This window comes from Limanda limanda, chromosome 10, assembly GCF_963576545.1.
Source record: "Limanda limanda chromosome 10, fLimLim1.1, whole genome shotgun sequence".
NCBI classification, from domain to species: domain Eukaryota; kingdom Metazoa; phylum Chordata; class Actinopteri; order Pleuronectiformes; family Pleuronectidae; genus Limanda; species Limanda limanda.
The window spans coordinates 15877717-15899619 of NC_083645.1; the positions used below are offsets into that span (position 1 = coordinate 15877717).

Genomic DNA, 21903 nt, shown 5'->3' on the forward strand with positions numbered 1-21903 from the left:
AACCAAATTTACCATACCTCCCTTGTTCATCTTGTCCAGTGCATATTCACCCCACACACACACACACACACACACACACACACACACACACACACACACACACACACACACACACACACACACACAGAGATATCTTTCCTCCAGTGTTAGAGTCATTTCATAGTAGTTCAGGCTTACCAAAGGCCAATGATGCAATAATCCCATCACCTCTGTGACACCATACAGTTGGGAAAGGGCAAAAAAAGTGAAGGCTGAGTCAAGTCTGTCTGTTGTTATAGCCATCACATGAGCCCTCTGTCCATTGCTCAAATCCACAGAACCCACCGATTTCACCACTGTCCTTCTGTCTGACATCGTTTCTATTCATAGCCAGCTGTACTAGTTATCTGAAAGTCACACATATATATATGTAATTTCTAAGAAAGTCTCCTCTGTCCCTCTCTGTACATGACCACCTCCCTTCCCATTTCTTTGTCCACCTCTCCAGCCAAAAAGGAGCAGGATGGTGGCGACGACAAGAAGCAGCTGCAGAAGAAGAAGGTGAAGGAGCTCAAGATTATTGACGGCAAGACGTCACAGAACCTCTGTAAGTCCACACTTTGACATTTGATATCCTCATAACAATTTTGTGGGAGTATCAAGCATATTGAATTAACTCCTTCACTGAAAAGTAAATTCTAAAGCACGCTCAACTAAATTCCAGTTGGATTTAAATATGTTCTGTTAATTTCGTATGCTTGCAGCCATTTTCCTGGGATCGTTCCGTCTCCCCTATGAACAGATCAAGGATGCCGTCCTGGAGGTCAATGAGAAGATCCTAACAGAGTCCCTGGTTCAGGTACTGAGCTCAGATCTGCTCCAGAGTCTGTACACAAAGCAAATGAGCAGAATAGTATATTAAGTGTATTCTGTTTTGAATTCACCATTATTTCTTATTCTTGAGTAGTGACCATCACCATTGCAGAAATCTTTGATTATTTAAGTTCAGATGATTGTGGTACTGACCGTTAAGATGAATAAGTAGCTTCATCACAGTGTTTATTTCCATTACTTTGTGTAGTTGATGCCATGGTATTGAATTGGACATAAGGCTTGTTTCAATATTAGCATAATTGCTAAAGAGTTTAGCAAAGTGGCTAATGCAGATGTCACATCTTTGTGTTTAGATAACAGGATTTAATTGATTGGTACTAAAATAGTAATAACAGAAACATCTTAATTATAATGTTTATTAAGGGGAGAGATGTAATTTCACTTATATTTGGTTAAGCTGGTTATTTATATTTCAACGTACGCTGTTGTCTATATTTGTTTATTTCGATCAAACAAGTTGACAATGTCTGTGTTGGAAGACCCAATGTTTCTTTTCATTGAGAAGTTTGTGACATAGACACAAGTGTCTCCATATCCACTTAATCTTGTGTGTTTTCTCTGTTATTACCATGTAGAACCTGGTCAAACAGCTGCCAACATCAGAACAGCTGAGTACCCTGGGAGAGATGAAGGATGAATACGAAGACTTGGCTGAGGCTGAACAGTTTGGAGTCGTGGTGAGATGAGACACACAAACCTAAAACACACACAAACAAGCGGCAAGTATAAAAGCTATTATTTGAATTGCCAGCTGACTTGAATGTGACTTGCCCCAAAGCAGCGAGGAAATCAGTGGGATGACAAATGAGGCATGAAAAATGCTGAGCGAGTGAGATAGTCATGCAGTTGTCGCTATATTAAAAAACTGCCTGTTGAACACAGACTGCCTTGTTCAACTGTGGAAGGTGTGAGTAATGGATGAAGCCCCCCCCGCCTTCCCTCACTCTCTGCAGATGTCCTCCGTGAAGAAACTGATGCCACGTCTCGAGGCCATCCTGTTCAAGCTGCAGTTTGAGGAGCAGCTGAACAACATCAAGCCGGATGTGGTGTCTGTGACGGCAGCGTGCGAGGAGCTCAGGCAGAGCAAGAACTTCTCCACGCTGCTAGAGATCATCCTCCTCCTTGGGAACTACATGAACTCTGGCTCTCGCAATGGAAAGGCATTCGGCTTCTCCATCTCATACCTGTGCAAGGTAATAGGAGGTGTAGCCATTCAATATACACACAAAGTGAAAACCAGCCTTTACTCTTACCTATTGTGTTATTTCCTGAGGTCAAGTGTGGACATGCCATATGATTCAGTTTTATAGCAAGTGGTCAGGGGAGATCTACTGGGAGATGTGTATGTAGACAATAACATGTAGGGGTTTCCCCTTCGCCTTTTCAATAGTGTCTAGCTAAGTAATATTACAAATATCCATATACAAATACACAGGTACAGGTGACACCATAGTCCGTTCATTAGTACACTGATGCTATCCAGACATGAACTCCTGATATCCTCCTGAAATTGTCCAGGGGGGCTAAATGTGAGGGTTAGGGTTTCTCACCTGAATCCTCCGGAGATTTTCCTGTTGTTCTGAATGTCCGACCCGGTGCATCTTCTGCGGCTTTCTCCATATGTGAAAGGCAATGTTCATGTCTGAAAACGGCTAAACTTTGTGTAGCAACAAGAAATCTATAGCAGACATCTTGACTTGTCACAGAAAGAAAGGGCCGCATCTTCCTGATAGCAATAACGATCCAATGAGACAGTATTTAATGTCATTATTTACACCTGTACTTTTCCTGCTGTGGTAGTTTAAAATGTCTTCAGTAACAAAGGTTTATACTGTATTAAATCTAATGTATTTAATGTAGTAAAGACAAGAGACACTCAGATAACAGGGCATTAATGCTAAATGCTTTTAAAGCATATATAGCACATATGGAAAGTGTAACACACTGACAGCACATACATGCAGACATTGAATAACTTTTGATTGATTGCCACACCAGTCTACCCTTTTTAATCGATCCCTCTTCCAATCAGCTGCGTGACACCAAATCAGCTGATCTGAAGCAGACACTGCTCCATTTCCTCGCCAATGTGTGCCAGGAGCAGTATCCTGAAATCATGAGCTTTACAGACGAGCTCATCCATGTGGAAAAGGCCAGCAGAGGTACGTGGGTCATCTAACCGACCTCTATATGTTAATTTCCCCACAGTATCATCCACTATGACTAGAGTTTACACTCGTATGGATCATACAGGACTGTTATTCAAATGAAAAAGACATGTACTATGTCCATCTGATTGGACATTGACATTTCCCTCCTGTCCCCAACAGTTTCTGCAGAGACGATTCAGAGGAGCATAGAACAGATGGGCCGTCAGATCAAGAACCTGGAGAAGGCTCTGGAAACCTTCCCTCCTCCACAAAATGACCACGACCATTTTGCGGAGAAGATGTCTATATCCTCTTATTCTGTTTCAAATTTAATAGAATGTGTTTATGTACAATTCCAATACATCATGAGATTCCATTTGTATGCCCTCTTAATTAACACAAAGAGATAGAGGTTCCTTGTTCCTTAACACAGTGTCTCCACAGTTTTGTGGTCAGTGCCCATGAGCAATATGAGAAGCTGGATCTGATGCATAAGAATATGGAGAAGCAATATTCTGACCTGGGAGACTATTTTGTCTTTGACCCGAGAAAAATGTCTGCAGAGGAATTCTTCGGGGAACTCAACAACTTTAAGAACATGTTCCAGGTGAGTGAGTTCAAAATTGGGATGGTGTGGTTTTCATTGTTTCCTGACCACACTCAAAAACATTGTTGTGCATACAGTGCAAAGGCTCACACACATGGAGTTGGGGAAGAAAAAGTCAATGAAAGATAATGTCAAACCCTGATGGGATAAAACAGCAGCCGGTGCACCTGTTTGTATTGACACAATAATGAAAGGGAGTGACTCCATTATATTGTCAGTTTATACGTCAGCTGTAAATGTGCCTTTGGGAGGTCCCCCTATGGAAGTAACTTGTTTTACCAGTTATTATGGATAACTGCCATCCACTGAAGTGGATTTAAGTTTTGTTAACACACAAAAACATCCAACAAATCCATCTTACTTCATGTATATTTTCTCCTTCTCAATTTCTCTCCTGGACAGCAAGCGGTAAAGGAGAATCAGAAGAGGAGGGAGGCTGAGGAGAAGATAAGGAAGGCCAAGCTGGCTCGGGAAAAAGCAGAGAAGGAGAAGGAGGAGAAACTGAAAAGGAACAAGCTCCCCGACATCAACACAGGTCACGATTTCTGGATCATATTTCTTTACCTGCATATGTGACTGAAAGAAAGAGCGACTCGCTCCACATCTTTTCATTTTGTATTTCCCTCAGACTCCAGTTGGGGGCAGTCAGAGTCCACACTTTTGTGGAATATATGTGTGTGTGTGTGGGTTTGTGTGTGTGTGTCTGTGTGAGTGAAAGAGCAACCCATCAGTATTTATAGACCGGAGTTAATCTAATGTTGATGACTCTTGTTTTGAAGTAAACACATGACAAGGAAACTCCACATAAAGTGAGGAGGAGGCAAACAAAGGGTACGCAGGCAACTGCTTGACCTCTTTTCACTCCTGGTGGAAAAAGGGGATTTGCCTCCATTAAAGAGAACTGAAAGGATGGCTAAATCTCTTTATCACCCCAAAACACGTTTCTTCCTCTCTATGAGATGCTGTTATACTTTGTAAAACGCTTGCGGTACATTGTCATGTGTAACAGACACACGTTATCGCACACTCATCCCCGTATACACACAGTTAAAACTCAAATCCTCCCTCGCAGACATTTTTGCTCAGGCACTTTTTCCCCCTTTTCTCTGACTCTGACCTAGTTTCAGAACATTCCTCTTTTCTGTGGCTCCACTCAAATTCTCCTGGGACTCCACAGTCAAAATTTGCTAGAGCCCCCGTGTCTTTTTCCCAGTCAGGGTTTGTGTTAGAGAAATGTTGCGTTGGCCAAATTGTGTGTGTGTGTGTGTTTTTTGAACCCTTTTTAATAAAAGTCTTTCTGGCCTTTCTCCTACTGCTCCATGTTCCAGCTGGCTTCTCCTCTCCTCTCTTTCTTACTTTTGTTCCATCACTCCCTCTTGTTTTTTTCCCTTTCCCTCCCACTCTGTCGGCCGTTCATTTAAAGGGCACTTAAAGACACAGCAACCCACTTGGAATATTTTCCCTCAGTGTCGGGGTAGACAGTTTCTGATAGAAAGTAAGATAGTCAAATTTCATGTTTATGTCCCTAGGGGCATGTGCGAATGGAACATAATAGTGCTTCAAAGATGAGTGTGTGTGTGTGTGTGTGTGTGTGTGTGCGGACTCGTGGGATCATTTACATACAGGTGGTATATTTGACTGCCCCTGTTGCCTCGAGTCATTCAACACCCACACGCAAATCTGCCCTACACACACCTGTTCTTTGTTCCGTATTTGTTTATGACCTTTATACTGGGTGGCTTTTTACACAATGGTTGTTTTCAGCAGCCAGTCTCTCGCATGCTGAAAAATCTCCACTGGTTCCCTGGCTCCCACTTATCCACTCACATACCATTGCTATCTCATGAACTCTCAGAATGAGTAAACATAATGTCCCAGTTGTTGGCTAAACCCTGCAAGGTCAGTGTGTGTTTGCAGTTTGTGGCCCTGTCATTCCTGTGTGAGTCAGACAGACGCACAGACGCTCCACTCAGCAGGGGCTCACATTTGCTAAGCATGTGATGATGGTTATTGTGAATAAACAGTCCTTCTGTTATACATCATCGATTTAGAACCTGAGATTGTTTTTTAATAAGAGCTTTTACTCACATTGTTCTTGGTAACATGGAGGATTCAGGATTCAGTGTGTGAGACTGGCAGATGCCACACCCAAAGGTCCACAGTCACCATCTGTGGTTAAAGTAAAATCTTTGCTCTAATTTGATCTGATGACTATTTCTTACCACCATAATGTAAAAATCCATTCCTGTTTGTTACATATTTTATCTTTGGACATGTGCCAAAGCTGTTTGGAAACCAACTATTCCTTATTTCCACAGCTAGGTGTCAGCACTGTCTGTAAAAGATGGTCTGAGGCTGTCTTTTCCTATGACTGTGGGGGTGTGTGCATGTGTGATTTACACACCCATGCAGCTGCTGGTATGGGAATGGCCACCAGGAGTGCTTGTGCTCCACTCAGAAAGCAAGCGAGGTGGTAGTGAGGGGGATGGTAAAGGGAGGGAGGAGGGTAGGTCAGCAGATGCTCTCTTTGGGATTATACTGTGTTGTCATCTCTCAGAAAAGAAGGAGGCGAGGGAGCAGGAGAAAGGCACATGGTGAGAGAGGGATCACATGGGATGAGCCAGGATGGCCTGATGTCCCACCCCCGCTGACTGTAGGAGAGGCACAATCATGTCATATAAGAGAGAAGCAAAATCTGCCCCAAGACTAATTTGAACGCTGTCATTCCTTCTCCATGTACATTATCTTTAATTGTTTTTATTCCATTATTTTTTCTATTTTATTTACGTTGTTTCTCCACCTCTCTTCTCTGTCATTTCTTTATCCATGTTCTCATCTGCTACTGTGTGAACAACCGTTAGGGGTGCTATTGCTCCACACAACATTCTACCCTCCTCTGTGTGTGTGTGTGTGTGTGTCCATGTGTGTTCGGTGTGTGTGCCATAGATTGGCTCCACAGAGACATCTTCCACAGCTCATGATCTAATGCTATTAAACTAATTCATTTGCCTTATGTTCTGTCTTCCTTCAGGCAAAACCTTGCTGTTTGTGTCACGGCGTGTGTGTGTGTGGTGTGCATTGTTGCACTGAGTGAAGCCAGTTCAACCCTGATTTTGTATAAATTGTCAATAATAAGCTAGTGTTTAAATGTCAGGTCCACAGAAAAATCATGTGATTTAACAAAAGCACATGATTATCAACAAGTGCCTCCCCTCACCATTATTTAAACGATAACTAGGTGCTAACAAACCAAATTCTGTAAAACCTTTCTTTGATGTAAGAACACTCATAAATGTTTTCTATCGAATACTGTTGCTCTCGACCACAGTCTCATAAAAACAAAATAGAACTGCATAAGGTCGGAGAGTACTAAGGCTCCGGGACTTTCTAGTTTTAGTCGGGAGTTCAGTCGGTCAACAAGAAGTCTGTTTTATACACAGCCGGGTCATTGTGTGGTCCCTCTACTGCCTAAGGTACATTTTCACAAATAGGTTTGTGTGTCTCTGTGCTTCCACTCGTGGTTTAAGCCAACCATGTGATTAGTGTAAGAGGAAATGTGCCAGATGTGTTTCCCCAGAAGGCGGAAAACGTGGCCTACATCAATTTAAAGTGTGTATGCAGTTCCAGGACGTGGACATTGAGGGGTGTATGTGAGCTGTGCAAGGGCCCTGTGAATGTCTGAGAGACTTTCTCTGACGTGACAGGCAAGACCACTGGCCATCTGCTTCATGGCTTACTGCAGGATTAAACAGTGTGTGTGTGTGTGTGTATTTGTGTTTGGGGGTTGGGAGGCGACGACATAAACCTTTAACCCCCAGCCCCACTGCCCCCTCGGCCTGTTTCAGCTTCAAATAGAAATAATTAAAACCATCTGCCTGAGCGCTGAGCTGTGCCACTGAATCTTGCCCACAAAACAATCATGACAACACTCACACAGCAGCATTACCATGGAGTACCCCCCTCCCTTGGTTTAGCCCCCACTCCTGATTTAAGGCCACCAGCCACTGAGGCTGTGCAGAGAATATTGATGTAAACAAGCACACAAACAACGAGGCCACCCATACAAACTGTACTTGCACACCCACGGAGATGTAAGGAGCCTTGCATCTGTAAGCTACAGTCTTATTCCATAGCATTTGAATGTTTATGTGCAGGTATAGTCTTTGTGTTTCCAATAAGGGTGTGTTTGTGTGTTGTAGTTTAATGTTTAGCCCCCTGGCAGTGACGCTAGCTGAGCTAGGTCACTGCCTATCTGGGTTAATATAGCTCATTTGCTCAAGTGGCCACGTGGCTGGTAAATGAACTCCTGCCTGCATGTGTGTTAGTGTGTCTGCTAGATATGTGTGGAGGAATAAAAAAAACAAAACACCAATCACTGCTGTGTGGGAGGGATAGAGAATGTGTGTGTACGTCAGAGACGGTAGTGTGCGTGTTGATTATTCTTGTGGTTGATGATGCATTCCTGATTTCATGTTTTGTTGCTGTTTACAGAGGGTGATGAAACTGGTATCATGGATGGCCTGTTGGAGGCGCTGCAGTCTGGTGCTGCTTTCAGGAGAAAGAGAGGACCCCGGCAAGCAGGTACACATACAGAAGCAGAATTGTAGATCCCCACCAAACATGTGGATGTTTCAAACTGTCATGTCTCACTTGATTTACAGATCTCAGGTAATTCTTTATGCACATTTATGGCATGCGCACTGTCCTGAAACACATGTACCATATGAGACCAATTTCTTCCTCTTCCTCGATGTCTCTATATTTCTGTCCAGGCACAGCAGCAGATATGCTTGTTTTACTGTCTCTGTACCACATGTTTCATGGCTCAGAGGGTTGCGGTAGGTATTCGCTGACCATGGTTAGCATGCCTCAAATCCATTTCTACTAGGAGCTGGTATAACAACAAGAGAAGAGGGGAGAGTGCCACGGGTTAGTGTGGGCAGCGAGATACTTACAAGGGGAGCGACTGATGAGGGTGTGGTCGCAATATAGGAACATATAAGAGAATTATGAATGTTGAGCCAAGGAGGGTAAACCAGTGTGGGAAGAAAAAAGGAAGGAAGTGAGATCACTGAGTGAGACAACACATATTTCATATGAAGTCCCCCTCTCAAAAATCTGTTTTTATAATTGATACTTCATTCGAAAGTTTGAAGCTATGAGTCTGAGTCCATTTTTTAATTCATTTCATGGTGAAGGAGAGAGTTTGACCTCAAGGCTACACCCCATACTACTGCAGTGTTTGCCTTAATTAGATAAACTATGTCATAGTTAGTAAGACATAGAGGGAAGTCCATCATGGTCTGATATAAAACTTACACAAGTGTGATGTGAAAAACTGGAAATCACCCGTGCACATACCCTGAGTATGGAAGTAATACAAACCTGTTTCACATAGTTTTCTCGAAAGGTTTGAATCCACAGCTCATGATAAAGTGACTTAAGAATCTGTTGAATCACAATTATTCAACATTTTAATTTATCTGTGAATAAAAACTTTTTCAAAACATACTCATCCTACCCCTAGCAGTCAATAAAATTCAGTTTGTCAGCTCATAGAGAAAGGCCATTATCCGTTAAGTTACTTCCTCTGCTAAATCCAGCTGCATTTATTGGAGACTGGACAGTTTTTCTCTCTCCCCTTTTAGTTTAAAAAAAAAAAAGAAGCCACATTTAGTAGATGTGACTAAGCAGATGAAAATGAGGTCATGTGAGCTGTTCGGATGTATGGAACATGATTCCTTGGGTTAGGGAACTCATGTGGAACCATAAGAGTGGGAAAGAAGAAGTCCCATATCCATTAACTCTTTTTGACTTGTGTGTGTGTGTATTCACATACATGTGTGTGGGTTACATATTCACACATAAGAGAAGTTGGGGAAGAGTGTGTGCAACCCAATCCCTCCGTCAATAGAAGCCAGATGTGAAGCAGTGATCCAGAGTGGAATAACTGAAGGATAGAATGCTTTTTTTCTTTCTTGCTTTCATTCTCGCTGGCTTTTATATTTCCTCTCTCGCCTGCTTGCTGTCCGTCTTTTCTCTTGCCTGATTTATTTCTTGCTTTCTCTCTTGCTCTGTGTCTTGCTTTATTTCTGTCCCTCCAGCTTGTTTTCTATCTTTTGTAATTTTCCATCCCAGTAAAAGAGGGCTTGTGCCACACTGATAAATTATTCCAGTTAACAGTTGTTAGTACAAAAGGCTCAGACTCGTCACCAGTAAACTGAGTCAGAGAACAGTAAGAGGAGGGAGCAGAGGAAGGAGAACTCTATTACTAAGAAGGGGGCCCATTTGAGGGCTCAGTCAGTCACCCGTTATACTGTTTGGCCACCTCACACTCCTAACAGGAAATACCTGAACATGTGTGTGTGAGACAGAGAAAGGGAGCGCGAGCCTTCCTCCCTACTCATGCTGGTCTGTGGTAGGAAAGTGGCCGTATGTATCACATTTCTGCTCACTACCTCCTCCAGTCTGCTCTCCTCCACAGCCTTTTCATCCCTGTTTTTCTTCTGCCCAAGTTTAGTGTTTTCCTTGGCTCATTAGAAGCTTGTGAAACCACGGTGGAATTTTGTTGGCAATCTCAGATGTGTCAGAAGTTTATATTTTCTTCTCTAATGTTTAAAGGCCATTCCTTTAGAGTTGCCAGCTCTGCTTCTTCCAGCCAGGAAGGGCTTCAAGTCTTTCACCCACACAATAGGAGGGGGTCTTGGTGCTTGTGACTGTGCATGTTTGTTTGAGTCTCAATTAAGTAAAGCCGAAGTAGGAGGAGACACATCCTGACTTTGGATCAACTGATAGATATGCACCAGGTCGGCGACAGGCAGCCTCAGTCAGCAGGCTGGAAACCACTGCTCTATCCAGCTCACGTACACAGGGAGAGTATTTGGACTGTTTGCTCCATTATATGTAGAACATCAATAAAATGTGGCTCATACAGGGTAGTAAAGTGGATAAAGAGAATTAGATCTGGAGAAAAGTTATCTTTTAATTTGTTCTGTGCTTGTTTTATAGCCGAGCTGAGGAATCTTCTTACTCACGAGGACCATTACAATTGTTGAATTGAACAACTTTGAATGTTGCAGCAGCTTTACAGCGACAGAAAGGCTCCTCCACAAATTCACCTTCTGAATTAGTTTTCAGCTTCTTCACTGCTTAACTAGCTAACTCAACACAACACCACGCAATCATCTCTGTCAGAATATTAACACGCAGTCTTTTAAAAGGTTCTTGTTTGGCACCAAAGTCTGCCAAAGATAATTAACTTTAATCAGCGTTTGTCCTTAATTCATCTAAGTTTTTAGTTGCATGTTTTCAGCTGTGATGACACTCACGGTTTCCCCTTTTCATCAGTTCGATAGCTTCCTCGTAAACTTGGCCCACTGGTTTCTCCCTCCCTTGTAAAACATAACATCCCACATCTACTATTAGTTTTGTGCAGTCACCATGATGTTTGTCAGCTATGACACTTAACAACTAAGTGTGTGTTTCAGTCACCATAACTGTGACCTGAAAGACAAACAGACAGAAGGAGTAACCTGAAGGAAATGTTCTGCTATTTTATGATATGTTCTTTGTATTTGAGTCATGTGGGCTGTTAGTGGCCCGGACATCAGACGTTCCCCCACCTCTGTTGTATAATAACATAACACAGTACAATAACACAGCTGTGGTTAAATGTGACTAATGTTCTGGAATCTTTGAGGATACAATTTTATGGAAAAGATGTACTTAGCTTTTCTATCATTAAAAAAAATTTGAAGCTGGTCATATAGTAATATAGTTTTGGGTAATATAGGTTTCTCATCTTGCCATTCAATGATTGTAAGGGATAATGTCACCAGCACTAACGCCAGTTAAACCAGTTGCTCATTGCTCCTCATTGATCATCTATTGATCAGATGTCACATAATCGCACTACACATGCAAAACGCAGGTTCATCCAATTGAATGATTTATTAATAAACAGAAGTGGTGGCAAACAAGGAAAATAAACTATTAAATCAAAATGAAGTAATTTGTTAAAACAGAAGGTTCAGTTTCCTGATATTCCAATATAATTCCCTTGCACATGAAAAACAGGTACTAGTGCCGGTTTACTTATTTATTCATCATTTAATGCATGTCATAAGCTAATTCGGTTTGCATTTACACCACGTTCCACATTATTATGCAGATTACACTTTGCTCAGATTTTCCTAAATAGTAATGCACAGCCAGTCAGTATATTTTTCAAGTCATCAACTGTTAGAGTATAATTCAAATTTTATTGAACAAACCTCCCAATGATAACAGTATTTTTTTCAAAAATAAAAAACTCAAAATGCAGTGTTCCAAATTATTATGCTGAGTTTCTGAGTTTCAAGATATTTTATAGGTTGTAAAGAACTAAAAATTGTCATTTGTTGAATTTGCAGCATTAAGAGGTCATATTTACTGAAATCAAAAAAAGTTTTAATCAAAAACATCTTAACAGGTCAAGTTACATGTCAACATAGGACCCCTTCTTTGATATCACCTTCACAATTCTTGCATCCATTGAACTTGTGAGTTCTTTGATAGTTTCTGCTTTAATGTCTTTGCAGGATGCCATAATAGCCTCCCAGAGCACCTGCTTGGATGTGAACTGCCTTCCACCCACATAGATATTTTGCTTGAGGATGCTCCAAAGGTTCTCAATAGGGTTAAGGTCAGGGGAAGATGGGGGCCACACCATGAGTTTCTCTCCTTTTATGCCCATAGCAGCCAATGCCCCAGAGGTATTCTTTGCAGCATGAGATGGTGCATAGTCATGCATGAATATGATTTTGCTTCGGAAGGCACGGTTCTTCTTTTTGTACCACGGAATAAAGTGGTCAGTCAGAAACTCTACGTACTTTGCCGGGGTCATTTTCACACCGTCAAGGGACCCTGAAGGGGCCGACCAGCTCTCTCCCCATGATTCTGGCCCAAAACATGACTCCGCCACCTCGTTGTTGACGTCTCAGCCTTGTTGGGACATGGTGGCCATTCAACAACCATCCTCTACTCCATCCATCAGGACCATCAAGGGTTGCACGGCACTCATCCGTAAACAAAACAGTTTGGAACTTAGTCTTCATGTAGTCCTGAGCCCACTGCAACCTTTTTTGCTTGTGAGCTTGGTTTAAGGACACTTGCAAACCTCTTGAGCATCCTTCATCTTGAAGTTCGCGAGACTCCAGAGGCACCAGCGGCTTCAAACACCTGTTTGCTGCTATTCAATGGCATTTTAGTGGCTGCTCTCTTAACCCTACGAATTTGTTTGGCAGAAATCTTCCTTTTTTTGCCTTTGTCTGAACGAACCCGCTTGTGATGTGAATCAGTGACAAATTTCTTCACCGTCCGATGATCACGCGCAATTCTTTTGGAAATATCCAATGTTGTGATACCTTGACCAAGGTATTGCACTATTTGCTGCTTTTCAGCAGCAGAGAGATCCTTTTTCTTCCCCATTTTGCCTGAAACATGTAGCTTGCTTAATAATGTGGAACATCCTTCTTAAGTAGTTTTCCTTTGATTGGGCTCACCTGGCAAACTAATTATCACAGGTGTCTGAGATTGATTTCAATCATCCAAATAGCCCTGAGATACAATACCATCCATGAGTTTAATTCAAAAACTAAAAAATGAATGTTTTTGACCCTTATATCCAATTTGCATAATAATGTGGAACGCGGTGTAAGCTAGGTGAAGTATTAAGTGGAAATAATGTTAGTGTTAAGGTGAAAGTTTACCTTATACAAACTAATGCTTATAATCTGGGTCTTAATTATACACCTTAATAACCCTACTCATAGTATGTCAGATTGAAACTCACATCCTGAGTCATTCAAGATGCCCTAACATCTGACATTACATTTTATTATACAGAAGAAATTAATTTACTCAAACCATGATGAGATATTTGCATGATTACTGCTACTATATGTATGACTGCCTTCAAAACACAAGCAACATTTTCTATTAAATCACATACATCGTTTTATTTAACTTTTTCCCCCTGTGGGGCTCTTGATTGCCATTGTGCATGGAATGGTCTTTATTACGTGAAGTGTGTCCCTCCTCTTTGTCCTCAGCCCATCACAGCTGTGGCGACTGCAGACGTCACCAGCTTGCTGTTAAAAGCCGACTGAGGGCTCACTGAGTGTGGTGTCATGCTCATTGTGTCACAGCAGTGTGACTGAACACAAAAGTCACGAGGCTGCAGAGGCTCCCACCTTTGACCTGCACCTCAGTCCACTGTGTGTGTTTGTGCTGGTTGTATAGAATAAATAGATGGCACGGGGGACCCTCAGCTGTCTACCCACCGTCTGTCTAGCCCCCCCTACACAGACACACACAGACAGATGCCTGCATGCCAATACAAAGACCAACATGAATGACGTTTGCATACCAATACACACGCAAACACGCAGATTACGTTCCAGAGCACAGACAACCTTGCATATTTTGGAAAACACTATAACATTTTTAGCTTTAGATTCTGATCTCAATGTCTCTTCATGTCCTTTTTTATGAATCCATACTTGTCAGCTTGGCTACATTTGGCTGATTCATGTGTTTGTGTTCTAAAAGCAATTGAAGTGAAGGAATGACGCGTCTAAACGCTCACTATAGACACATCTGCTGGGTCCTGACCCTCGCTCAAACAACCAATCACAGTAGCAACAAGTTGACAAAGCAGCAGTCAAAGGAAAGGGTGGGGGAGATAAATGGGGGTTAGCAACAATAGAGGCACACGCTGCCTCTGCAGACAGTCTGCTCTTACAAAAAAGAAAAAGACCCCTACAAAGATCTGTGCTTTCACAGATGTCCACACACACACTTGCGCGCGCACAGACAACAGAGCTAATTCAGACCAATAGGAGAGCACTCATCAATCAACCATTCATGAAGAAGAGATGTTGTCCTGTGCTTCCTCTTCACAGAGATCATTCAGACCATCACACCACGTATATATGTGCCAATTTAGCACACAGTGACATACTGTGAAGTTTATTCTTGCCCATCAGTATTTACCCAGAGACACAAGCCTCTAGTTGTGCTAGATGACGTCACTCTTTCCCACAGTCCTCTAGTGCAGAGCAGCAGCAGTGTGTTCCCTGGTGTAGCCTGAAGAGGGCGATATGAGTCTCCGCTTAGCCGGAGACACTGATGAAGCTCTAGCCTCCATCTGCAAACACACCATCATGCTAGTGGAGGCACTGCCACCATCACGTGACTGCTGCGGAGTGTGAACACGGCTGCTTCCTCGTCATACACAGTTCACACCATGCTGACTTCACTGTCATTAGGTATCTGTTATAATCTGTGATCAGAGCAGAGCTGAGCATTCTCTATATTCTTCAGCATTGAAGTAACAATCTTGTCTTTTAACAAACAGCTCTACTCTTGCTATTTCCCTCCTCACGCTTCTCCATGTTTCTGTGTTTTCCCCTCTTAAGGGCAGCGCACGTACACTGTAACAACAAAGCGTTCTTTCCGTCAGCAGGCAGTCATTATGCAGTCTCCTGGTGTGTAATTTGTTACAGATGATATTTTAACTACACTCTTTGTAACCCTGATCGACTCTCGGTCTTTAAACTCACTCATTCACTCTTACGCACGCCGGTAAACAGACCTAAAAAGAGTCTTTTAACAATGGATCTTACGTCTCATCATCATGGTTATGTTCTTAGGCTTTAAATAGCTCCTTTCAGAGCCACACAAAAATTGGTCAAGGGCCCCTCTAAATAATTAAAACTTCACTGGGATATTTTACTGCGTCAATCACCTCTGAAAGTTTAAAGGTTATGCCACCAATGTTATTCCTCCAAAGATGATTCTGCTTATGGTCTATATTTTTCTTACTTCTTCCAGCAGATGCCATATTAACTTCTGTTTTGAGAAACACTAAATACTCAAGTGTCCTGGCTGATTTTGGGTGCCTTCTATTACTTGAAGGATAAATGTATGTATATATCACAATTGACCGATTTATAAATATTACAAATGAATGGGCTTAGACTTAGATCAAACCCTCCAAGGGCAGGTAAAGGTAGAGTGGATCGTCCACTAACTAGAAGGTTGGTGGTTCGATCCCTGGCTCCTCCAAGGTGTCCTTTGGCAAGACACTGAACCCCATATTGCCCCCTGATGGTTGTACTGAGGGTGTGTAGTTGATGTTTGATAGAGAAGGTGCTGCACATAGATAAACTGTTTGTTATATAATAATAGGACACAAGTACAGAACATAATCGTTTTAATTTTTTCTTTGACTCATGTGTTACCAATGTAATATATTCTGTTAATACTTTCTGAGCTGTTTGTTGCGTAATGTATCCTCTCCTGAGGCTGTGTGAGTTTCCTGTATTTTAACTATATATTTAAATATAGAAAGACATTTTCCTGTCATGACGTTAATCTGCAGGTTTCTGTCTCACCTCATCTTTTTCCCATGCTGCTTCCAACACAACCCTCTGATCCTGACTCTTATCCTCCTCAATGTCTTCTCCCTCAAGAGAGAGGGAGGGAGAGAGAGAGGAGAGGAGCTGGGTTGACGGCCTTTTCAAGAGCTTTTCTCTGCAGGGTTGGATTTTTTTAGGACACGCTCGGCACAGCGCAAATACATGTAGAGCAACACCCACGCTGGCACACACGCGTACATGCGCTCTCTCTCTCTCTGTTTTTGGGTCAATTGCATAATTTCTAATTAATAAGTTTATGAGTGAGGGAGAGGAGCTTTGGAACGGGTACGGAAATAGATATGGACGCATGTGAGAGGAGACTGAGAAAGAGAGAAAGCGTTCCCAAGTGTGGGTGTTGATGATGGGGAGAAATCTGCGTCTCTCCTCCTCTGTCTCTCTCTCTCAGAGGAAAGAGGTGGAGGTGATAGTTTGACACCCCAGCTGTCTGTGCTGATCAGTCCAGCTGAGCCTCACATAGAACCGAGACAAGTCACCTGTGAACATGATCCTCCTTCTCCTTCTCTCTCTCCCCAGACTCAATTGTGTCTTTGTCAGAGCTCATTCTGGAGACCTGCTCGGTAACTGTGTGTCGGGCTATGTGTGTTATGTGTGTGTTGTTTTTTGTCGTCCATCAGAACCATGCGTCACGTCTGCTCCCATGGTTCATTTGCATGTGTCTTTCTATTGGTTTGCATCGTGATGTTGTTTTTTTCTTCAGTCGGCAGGAACACATTCTATCTGTGTTAATGATACTAAACTTTTTTTTAACATTTAATTCAGAGCATCTTCTGCTTGAGGAGCGAGGAGCTCTTAAAATAACAGCAAACACACAAACACAATCTCCCACTGACCTATATAATTCAAAATGGCCGCTGCCGCACAGCTGTCCTCCCACACAGCAGGATGATAAGAGTGGGAAGGGGTAGAGTGAGGGAATGAAAGGTAAAAGCTAGTGTGTGTGTGGCGGAAGAGGATGTAGCGGTAAACAGGTAGAAGAATAAAAAACGACAGCATCTTCAGGGCATAATCCATCGCACTGTTTCTCTCTCTCTCTCTCTCTTCCTCCCTCCCTGTGCATCTCTAATCTCTCTTCACCACATCCACTGTTCCCCTGTGATCTCTCCCACTACTTATTCCTGTCATTCCTCACGGCTCAGTCCTCCTCTCCCTCCGTCTCTCCATCTATGTTTGCCTCATTTTCATTCTTCGCTGCAGTTTTAATCCTCCCACAGAATGAATCATCCAACTCTTCATGGTGTTTCAGCCTCTGCCTTCTCCTTTTCCTTCCCTCCTTACTTTAACAAACTCACTTTCTCCAGTTCTACTTTTCTTATTCCATTTGTTTCGTTTCTCTTTTCCTGATCTTTTCGTCAAGCTCATACGTAGGTCTGATCTGACTATAGCAGTGAATTGCCCCAGATATCAATCTGATTCACGCACATTCACGACCACGTGATTTGTGTTTTTATGTTCAATTATACACACATCTGACCAAAAGTCTTGTGTAACATGTGGACTATAAGGTTCGGTTGGAGCCCTTAGTGTGAATACCAAGACAGAGACAAAGGGTGCTTTTAAATATAAGTTTTTATTATTTTTTATTTTTCTCAACAACACAAAAAGGTGGGGGGTAAAAACCTGACCTGAGGTGATCAGTTTGGTCCGGTAGCTCCGAACTTCGCACTTCGCACTGCTCAGCCAGCAAAGAGCATTGAGGGAAAAAAAAGAATAAGTCCAAAAAAAGTCAGTTACATTTAAATCATACAAACCTTTGACTAAGGTTAACTGTTCATTATAAAATAAATGACTTAACAAAGAACAAAACATTCAATCAAAGTACAACACAATTGCAAGTAAATATACACACAAACATCACTCATTGATCATTGATTCCCCAAAGGGGGTTCGTTAGCATTGTTAGCATTAAGCTAAGCCTGTGTGTGAGTCAACACACACACAGGCTAACTAGCACCACGCTATACTACTCCTATACAATACAGAGAACACAACTCACCTTCGCACTGCTCAGCCAGCAAAGAGGAAGTGCGCCTCTTGACCCGGATATTTATAGTGCCGGAAATTTTTTAAATTATTTTGAAGTCATGAGACCTAGGTTACACTTGCATCTACATTGTCTTTCCAAGATGGTGTCTTCTATCTGTATGACACCTCTTTTTCATCCTGACCTATTAGTACTCTGTGTGCCCACTTGCTCGGGGGGGAATCCTCCAGGCACTATCCGCTGTGTTCTCACATGGGGTCACTCAGACATCTTTCCAGAGTTTTTACTAGGTGCCTGGCAGGAGAAACTCTGGAGAATGTCCGAATACGACCCCTCCAGATAGTCTCAGGAGATCTCCCAGAGTTCATTGCATGTCTGAAAGCAGCTTATAATATCCTCAGAGGCTCACACTTGCTCACAGAGTGTGCGCAGCCTCGTGTGTGTTAACAAATTGAAGTGATGCTGTTTGTTTAACCGACAAGCCTGAAGCAAGCAAGTCTTTTTTTGCACGTGCATCAGATATGAGACTTCATGGCATGCATTGACCTACCTGTATGGATTTGTTGTGATCAACTATTTCTGTAACTTATCGTCACGTCTTATTTTGCGTGTCTCACTCTGTCTTTCTCTTCCTCAGCCAACCACCGACGAGCTGGAAATGCAGTGACCAACATCCTGGCCAAAGAGCTGATGCAGGAGGACACGCCTTCGTTCAGTAAAGTGCCGGCAAAGAAGAGCAAGACCGAGGAGAAAGAGGAGCCCAAACTAGAAGGAGCAGAGTCGCTAGAGGAGTTACTGGAGGCTGCTCCCACTCGCTCTAATTAGACAACACATGCAGAATGTCTTTAGTCACTGAGAGGGTGATGTTCAGACAAAGATATATTTCTGAGGCATTCCAACGGGCCAACATCAATCTGAGATTATCTTACAGGGAAAACAAGGCCTGTGTTTTTCTGACCTTTGTCTCAACAGGAGCATCTTTATGGGTAGCGCTGTCTGTGTCTTCTGTGAGGACGGAGAGAAGCAGAGGATGAGGGCGGGGCTCTCACCTCAGATCTTGGATGTCCCTCATCAACCTTTCGATCTTTGCCATTGTCATGATAATATTCATTTGCTTTTTTCAGCACGTGCACATATCTGTTTATGTATTTTTTTTCCTGTTTCCCTTTCTCTGTATTTCTGCGTCTTTCACTTCACCCGTCGTTCATCAAAGGGCATCTTTAGAAATTCCAAAGACTTAACTCAGGAGGGATCCACCCATTGTGTCTTGGTTATGTCCAAATTCCAAATTAAGATTGGGAACGTCTGGAATTTGGCAACATCCTGCAGGTGCTTCATAGTTTTCTCTGGATGTTTCAGCCACAAGCAGTTTTGCGCTTTTTGATTTATAATTTTCTCTTTTTTTACAAACAACAAACTGTGTTACATCTACATAATATACTGTATGTTACTGTTTGTAAATGTTAATCATTTTTGCTGTATTGTTGATGAAAAAGTGCCAACCAATAGAAATCCAGTCTTGTCAATTCCCTTCCTGGTTTTGTCCTGTCACAGTTAGCACCACGGTGGTGTGTGGACCAATCAGACAGCAGTCGTCACCCGGGTGCGTTTTGGTTTGGTTTGCATGTTTGAGTTGGGATGTGGAGGATTAATTTACATAAACATGTCTTAGATGTGTTGCCACAAATGCACACAACGTTAAAGAAAACTTTACATCCACGAACATTAATGTTCTCTTAAACCTACACGGTGAAGTTAAGGTAAGTTAGGGGAGAAAGTTCTTTCACAGTCACTTAAACCAAAAAAACTTTAAAAAGGGTGTTTCCGTACAAAACCTAGTCTGAGCAGTTTGCATGCCTGTGTGTGCGTGTATGAGAATGACTGTGTGTGTGTCAGAAGCATAAGCCGCCTATATTTAGCCTTGTGTGTACGATCGACTCCATACAAGTGTCTGTGTTTGTGCATGTAGGCTTGAGTGCGCGTGAGTGTTGCCATCTGTAATTACTGTACGGTACCGACCATGCTGTCATAAATGTTAGGTTTCACAAACAGCTTTGTGGTCGTTCTGCTGAGGATATAGCACACTGGAAAACTGCCCAAAAACTGCTGAGACAAGTATGTGTGTGTGTGCGCGTGTGTGTGTTGGTGTGTTCGTTCGCCCTTCTCCCCTCCCACTGAACTGCAGCAGAAGTTGCTGAAAGTCTGGCCTTGCTTCCCCTGGTATTCAGCAGGCGGCAGCAGACATGTTGCCATGATGCTGCGGTGTAATATCTGACAGGAATCCTGAGAGGTGATGTCAGCTGCTCCACACAATATTTATTCCTATGCAAACACAATAGTGTAGCGTGCACTCTCTCGCCCAGCCAACCTCAGGACATAAAAAAAACCACTGGGCCGACTTAAGTGATCCTTATCAACCCGCTGACCCGAGATCAGTGTGTGGTGTTGCCGAAGGACAAGCTCGATAGCTGCAGAAGTTCCGACTTTTAGGAATTTTTAAAAATCGCAACACCCTAAGTGATAACATGATATTTCCATATATATCTGAATGTCTGGAGGAACTGGCACTTAACATATCAAAATAAATGAGCTTCTTTAAGAACAGCAGGAGGAGAAATCTTTGTTCTGACTCTCGTGCTTTAGTCACTGATTATAATTGGGTGCAAAACCCCATAGACCACTGCAACCTCTCTTAAGTACAAAATATGTATTAGCTTAAAACCAGAGAGAGACAATGAAAAGATATCACAACATCACTGGAATATTTTCTGCTTCTTTTTTTAAATTTTAGTCATTCCTTTTGCTCTTAAATTCTTTTTTTTAAGAGAATATTTTCTATGTGAATTTTTACAGTTGATTGTTTTAACGTATTTGATTGTTTTCTCCGAGATTTCCCTATGTACACAGAATAATGCACATAGTCGTTCTGTTTGCTACACAAAACTTATTAAAAATGTCTCAAGAAAGTGAACGATTTGCTTGTTTTATTGTTGTGTCACATTGGATGTGTCTCACGGATGTTGCTGGTGTGTTAGTGAGAAGACACGGCTGCTCAGTCGTTTTCATGCATTTACTAAATATCTCTCTCTCTTCTTCGCTCTCTCTCTTTTTCCCTCTCTCATGTAAACACATTGTGCAGTGAAATACCAGACAGTCGCTGCGTTCTTTGAAACCATCGTTTTATTGCCAAAAGGCAGCAGAAGAATGAATAAACAGTGGAATTAGTTATTTTTACAGACAATTTCCAGCCACTTCTATGGCTCAAGGCTTTCCACAGACATTTTCCAGCATTGATTGCCTGTTTACAACATGATCCCTCACCAGGACATTTAAACAGTGTGTGTGTGTATTTGAGAGATGGAGAACAGTTGATGCCTTTATTCTGTTTTTCATCATGTGTCACTTCTTTTCTCATTTTCTGTTTACACCCTCATGTTGCTGTTCTTCCCCTTCTCACCACCTCACTGTCTGTTAACATATAAATATGTAGAAACTCAGCTGACTGCATTTCAGCAGCAACAACAACATCATAGTTTGGCCTCAGTTTCTATTTGTGTTTTTTGTGATTTGCAATAATATACAGTCTGTCTAGGAAAGAAAATTAACTCGGGGCCAGAGCGTGGATCATTGTATCGTCACAGTGTTGGTGGCCGAGTTTAGATTTAACTTGCAAAAGAGAACAACAACATTCACACTGTTAAAATTCTTTATATTTTTACAGGTATTTTTTCTTCTTACCGTCTATTTTAAACCTTTTATAATGTTTTATTTAATCTTGTTTCTACTCTTCTCTTTTATTTCTGTGTCTAT

General features: G+C 42.1%; 1 protein-coding gene across 1 annotated transcript; it reads left to right on the forward strand.

Moving 5' to 3' along the window:
• Positions 1-447: 447 nt before the first annotated feature.
• On the forward strand, positions 448-21064 carry LOC133011409 (protein diaphanous homolog 1). The gene is made up of 10 exons (XM_061079141.1): positions 448-586; positions 744-838; positions 1449-1550; positions 1827-2066; positions 2906-3035; positions 3204-3328; positions 3466-3630; positions 4033-4165; positions 8122-8211; positions 18731-21064. Exons 1-10 carry the CDS (start codon positions 448-450, stop codon positions 18916-18918), a joined length of 1407 nt encoding a protein of 468 aa, XP_060935124.1. The 3' UTR covers positions 18919-21064.
• The last annotated feature ends 839 nt before the right edge of the window (positions 21065-21903 follow it).